The 5,613-nt window shown below is 47.0% G+C and overlaps 1 protein-coding gene across 1 annotated transcript in view; it reads left to right on the top strand.

Moving 5' to 3' along the window:
• NLRP1 (NLR family pyrin domain containing 1) overlaps window positions 1-3,648 on the top strand; it is a 57,664-nt gene extending 54,016 nt beyond the window's left edge. Inside the window, exons 12-13 of the mRNA XM_019664807.1 lie at window positions 1,059-1,142; window positions 1,572-3,648. Of these exons, the coding sequence (XP_019520352.1) occupies window positions 1,059-1,142; window positions 1,572-1,858 (371 nt within the window). The 3' untranslated portion in view covers window positions 1,859-3,648. The remainder of the gene's footprint in view (window positions 1-1,058; window positions 1,143-1,571) is intronic.
• Window positions 3,649-5,613: the final 1,965 nt, after the last annotated feature.

The raw sequence follows: 5,613 nt of genomic DNA, 5'->3' as shown, positions 1-5,613 counted from the left end.
CACATAATAGTGATATTGCTATTTTTCCTCATCTTAGGCCAGTCTCTTCCTACTCTCAGTCTTAATTCTGCCCCTTGGTGCAGACATAAGGGTTTATATCCATCCCTAAGAGAAAGCCCTTCAGATATTTGAAGACTGTGATCAAGGCCCCCCCTTAAAACTCTTACTATGCAAGTTAAACTTTGTAGTTCTTACCATCATTCCTCTTATATTTTAGTGAAATTCTTTGCCATCCCAGTTGCCTTCGTCAGAAGATGCTTCAGTTGGCAGATGAATCAGGATGGACACTAAGACGGTCCAGTCAGCATAGAGAATGTGGAATTCCCTCCTTCCACCATGCAAATGAACCCAGTCCTCCCAGTACCAGAGCCAGGGCTGCCCTGTGCTTGTGCCCACCTCCCCACACTGTCAAGTCACATTGAACTTGAGTCTGTTCAAAATTTCAGGCCTTGCCCACATGAGCTTCTGTGGATGCCCATTCCTGTTTATATGCAAGTAATTGTTTAAGCCCCTTCATTTGTTATGGTCATCATTACTTGCTTTTCCCAGAAAAATTCACCCATTACTTCCAAATGCTAAGATTTTCTTCATTTTGCATTTTGATTCTGACATCAAAATGCAGAATAAACAGTGTGATTCTACAAGGCCAAACAAGGACAAGAAAGTTGTTTCTACTCAGAATAAGGATATCTCAAATACATTGAGCTATCTAGCAAGGGACTTGGTTATTTCTCCACCAGCGTTGCACTCAAACCAGGGCTGAATTAAACCATGTCTGCAGCGACGAAAAAGAAATTGCTGTTTCTCTCTCTCTCTCTCTCTCTCTCTCTCTCTCTCTCTCTCTCTCTCTCTCTCTCTCTCTCTCTGATCATGTCCTCTGAGCCTCAGTTTCTCCACTTGCATGAGGAAGGGATTCACCTACATAATCTCTAAGGGCCCTTGCAACCCTTACCCCACACTCTATCAGAATTAGTTTGTATTTGTTCTCAGAATCAAAGAATCCGAGATGTAAGACATGGGTAGGAGTTTTAAGGCTTATCATTTGCGTTAATAACCAGCACTGTTACAGTTGTTTCTTCCTATCTGTTTTCCTCCAGGAGACCTCAGACCTGCATCTACTCCCATTTCTCCAGGCCTGAGAGGTCAGTAACAGCTGCTAGAGACCACAAGAGCCATGGCATTTCTGGAGCGTACTATGCTGTCTTGGAGGGGAGGAAAGAGGGAAAGGAAGGGACTCTATCATTGCAAACCTTACAAGGGATCAGTCCTTGGAAAGTGATGTGAGCCCCAGGGCAGAGTCCATCCCCATCCCTCATGGAAACCCTGGCCCTTTCCACTGGACAAGCTCAAATGCCTCCCTCATGAACCCCACCCCCAGCTCAGCACAATGCTAGGCAAGATGCTGGCATGAGGGAAGGCAGGCATGCCGCTCTGGTGGTCCAGTGCCTTCACTGGAGAGAAGAAGCCAGGGGTGGAAAATAAATGAGTGAAGAGTTAGAGGTGGAGATTAGAGGTAGAGACTGTGGTGGGAGCCCTTCTTTGTTCATTGCCAACCTCACCTTCATCCCCAGATGCCCCAACCTTGCCACACTTTGTGGACCGGCATCGAGAGCAGCTGGTGGCTCGAGTGACATCGGTGGACTCTGTCCTGGACAAGCTGCATGGACGGGTGCTGAGCGAGGAGCAGTATGAGAGGGTGAGGGCCGAGCCCACCAACCCAAACCAGATGCGGAAGCTGTTCAGCTTCAGCAAGTCCTGGGACTGGGCCTGTAAAGATCAACTCTACCGAGCCCTGAAGGAGACCCATCCTCATCTAATTGTGGAACTCTGGGAGATGCAGGAGGATATGATTGTGTGAGCCCTGCACAACCACAGCACCTGAGGTGTGAACAGCTGCTTATGAGTCCTGGTTCTGCTGACCACTCTTTGGGTTTCAGCTTCTTCGTCTCTAAACATGTTGCAACCTGAGTTGCCTTCTAGCCGTAAAGTTATGGAACTTTGATGATGCATTTGCTGGGCATGCTATGTCCATGCCATGGATGCCAAACGGTCCCCCAGACTGCCTCCCTTGGCATTCACAGGACAGCTGTCCAATGGGATGACAGCATCTCAGAGAATGTCCACCTGTAGCTGGCAGGACATCTGCAGACCGTGCAGAAACCTAACTCAAGAGCCTCATGTAGTGGTGACCACAGCCCAGCCTAGAGCCATCCCTGTGCCATCCAGATAGAAGTAAGAAAAAAGAGGGAGTGGGACTGGACATGTCCAGCTGCAGAAAGATAATGGAAATGGACACCTTAAGAGTTTTGAATGGCTGGTGAATAGGAGAAAACAACAGGTTTAGTTTTCATTGTCCATGTTGCACTTGGTTTTTCTATTAGTGAATTGTGCTTTGTTGTTTCTGAAGTCTAGGTGAATTGCTAGAGCCATGAGAGGGGTGAAGAAGGAGATTACAGGGGAAATGCAGCCTAGGTTTTAGCTTAGATGCCTCCTTCTGTGGAAAGTGACTCCATGCCCTGCACCTGGCTTAGGTACCACTGTCTTGTGCCCCTGCAGCACCTTTTGTCCACACCCCATCAGACCACTCAGCACATGACATTGTCCCTCTTGTGTCATTGCTGGTCTCTCCCCCACTAGATCTTTAGCTCCCTGAAGGCAGGAGCCATGACTGCTTTGCTCATCAGTTTATTCCCAGTGCCCAGGGCAGTGCCTGGAACGTGGTGGGTATTAAGTGAGGACTTATGAGTAAGTAAATGGTAGAGAAACATTCCCCAGATACATCCTTTAATTCCTTTCCTGGCCTCCATACTGTATTAATCCAGGGGTACACACTAGTAACAATTTCCCAGTGAGTAGGCCACCCCATTGGACTCAGTGAATCAGTAATCTTAGAATTTCAACTATTGTTGTTGAAACATTTATACCAATGTTGTTCTCAACGTGTAAGAGCAAAGCTTCCCTCAGGCTGCCTGAGCCTAAGACACAGTGGCCCAAGTTGATTGCGCCTCCCTCTCCGTCACCCTCCTCCCTCAGAATCACATTCCTGCCATCCGCTTGGGCCTCCCCCTGTCCTTAGCCTCCACCACACAGCCTAGGGTGTCTCTTCTTTGTCCTCCCTGACTCTGAGGTCAATCTGTCAGTGAAATGAGGTAACTCAGGTATGAGCTCAGATCAGTGTTCAGCTCAGAGCACATAGTGAGTATACAACAAGCAGCAGGTATCGCCTGGTGTCACTGCTCCCTGGGTGTGTGAGAGGGGTCAGCATATCTCTCAACCTCCCACAACTGCTCCCAAAAAAATCAATAGGGGCAGTGCACAAAAATCAAGAAACTCATGAATGAAAAGCCCCACTGTTGTGGCAGCATCCCAGTTGCTTCATAAGCACGTGCAGAGGTGCCAATTTATGGACCCTTTGACTTTTGCTCAGGTCACATTGCTAACGTGTTCGGTACATTTTGCTGACTCTGTCAGGACCTTCCTCTGGATGAGAGAGTTCCTGAACTATGGTTCCCAGCTCCTAGCACTATCCTCTAGTGAAAGTGGAGTCCATCAGGACACCCAGACTTGAAAAGGAAGTTCTTTGCCTAAGATCCAGGGAAGTGTGCTGCTTTCTGGTTCCAGGTAGGATAAGCCTGTGCAGAAGGCATGATGTCGTNTCTATGATTGGGAACCTCAGCATATTTTATCTCTAAGCAGGGAGGACACAGCAAGCATAAAGCTATAACTGCTGAAACAGCAGTAAATGTTATAGCAGGTGGGGTGGTGTTTGGCTATTTGTGGGTGACATGGCATTCTGTCAAAGGGGACAATCTGCGAGGAATGAGCACAACAGGAGGGCAACATGGTTGAGATGGCAGCCTCAGATAACTGTTTAATAACTGAGGTCTAACTATGAGCATCACTTCAGGTCTTGGACATCAGGGGCTGTCTTGTGTCTTCCTCAGTCTCCTCTTTTGACAAAAGTGGGTGCTGTCAGGCCACTGGACACTCATCCATGATGTCCAAATTTTCACCATTGCCCAGATAATGCTGCTGGGGTCAGGGTCCACTGAATGGTAGTTTGTTCTTGAACCACGGTCAGTCCTTCTTTTTGCTTCCATTGTCCAGTGAGCCTTTGGACCACCTTAAGTAATAACCACAGATGGAAGGGATGTCCAGTTGTTAGCAGGAAGTGTGATATATCTTTTTAGTTGGGAAACACGAGTCCCAGGATGAATGCCTCAGATTTACCTGCTACGTCAGTTATTAACAAGGGCTAAGAGACATGATTCAGTCATTCAATAAACACTTACTCAGTGCCAACTACATTGTCTTCATTTGGGACAGTTCAGTGAACAAGACAGACAAGGCCCTGTCCTTGGGAAGATGAGATCCAGTGGGATGAAACTTACATAAATATTAAAGAAATAGTGACCAACAACCATGAAGTGCTGTGAGGAAGATACAACCAGGCCATGTAAGACAGTGACTTGGGCTACTCCATACTGGGTGGTCAGGGCAGGTGTCTCTGAGGAGGTGACATTGGAGCTGAGACCTGAGTGACAAGAAAGGTTCTGGCAGGTGAACATTTGTGGCAGATGGCTTCAGAGGCATTGAGGAGCAGGCACGCTTATAACTCCACATGATAAAATGGAGGCCAGTATGGCAGAGCTTAATGACTGTAGCAAATGAGAGCAGGAAGATGGGTCAGACAAGAGGCAGAGGTTTCCTAGGGCCAACACTCTTTGGTCCTGATGCAGAATTTAGATTTTGTTCCAAGTACAATGACAAGATCCTAGAGGGTCTTAGACTTGGTAATACAGGAGCTGATTTGCTTTCACATAGATGCTTCTGGCTTCTGGGTAAGAATGTATAATGATGAGGCAAGAGTGGAAGCAGAGAGGTAAGCTGAAAGGCTATTGCAATAGTGCAGGAAGGAGTTGATGGCATCTTGATTAGGGAGGTAGCAGTGGAGATGGAGAAAGCTGAGCGACTCAGGGTATATGTTGCAGGTAGAGCCAATAGGACTTGGCATATGGGAGAGAAAGGTAGGCCTTATGATATCCAAATCTGGAACTTAGGTGCTCAGTGCATGGTAGTGCCATTTACTGAATTTGGGAAACAGAGGAGGGAGTGTGTTTGGAAGACAGTTGAGAATCAAGATTCTGTCTTGAATGGGATTTAGGAAAGGGGATGGATATAAATTTTCTGTTTATTGAAAGTGGATCAAGCTTAGGGTCCATGGAGAAAGACAGGCTTTGGGCTGGAGAAATGAGTGATTGGGTTTAACATGGGGAAGATGTAGGGAAAGGGATCTGGTTCAAGATGCAAAGAGAAGGAACTGGTTTAGGATGTGTGATTACTACATTATGAATGAGTCCTGACTCATCCAGGATAAGCTGTGTCCTTATCCTTCTGAGTCAGGATTTACAGAAAATTAGGAAAAGAGCAGTGCCTGAAGTGGTGATTAATTTCACTATAGATCATACAACGAACCCTGTGGAATAGAGCTGGGCCAAGAGCTTGCCACGCTGGGAAAAACCTGACTTGCAGAATACACCATGGCTTCTCACATGACAACTCTTTCTCTCTTCAGGAACTGGAGCTCTGCTATCGGAGTCCTGGTGAACCCCA

This window comes from Hipposideros armiger, unplaced genomic scaffold (assembly GCF_001890085.2).
Source record: "Hipposideros armiger isolate ML-2016 unplaced genomic scaffold, ASM189008v1 scaffold_431, whole genome shotgun sequence".
NCBI lineage: Eukaryota > Metazoa > Chordata > Mammalia > Chiroptera > Hipposideridae > Hipposideros > Hipposideros armiger.
This window is presented reverse-complemented; position numbering and strand designations above follow the sequence as displayed.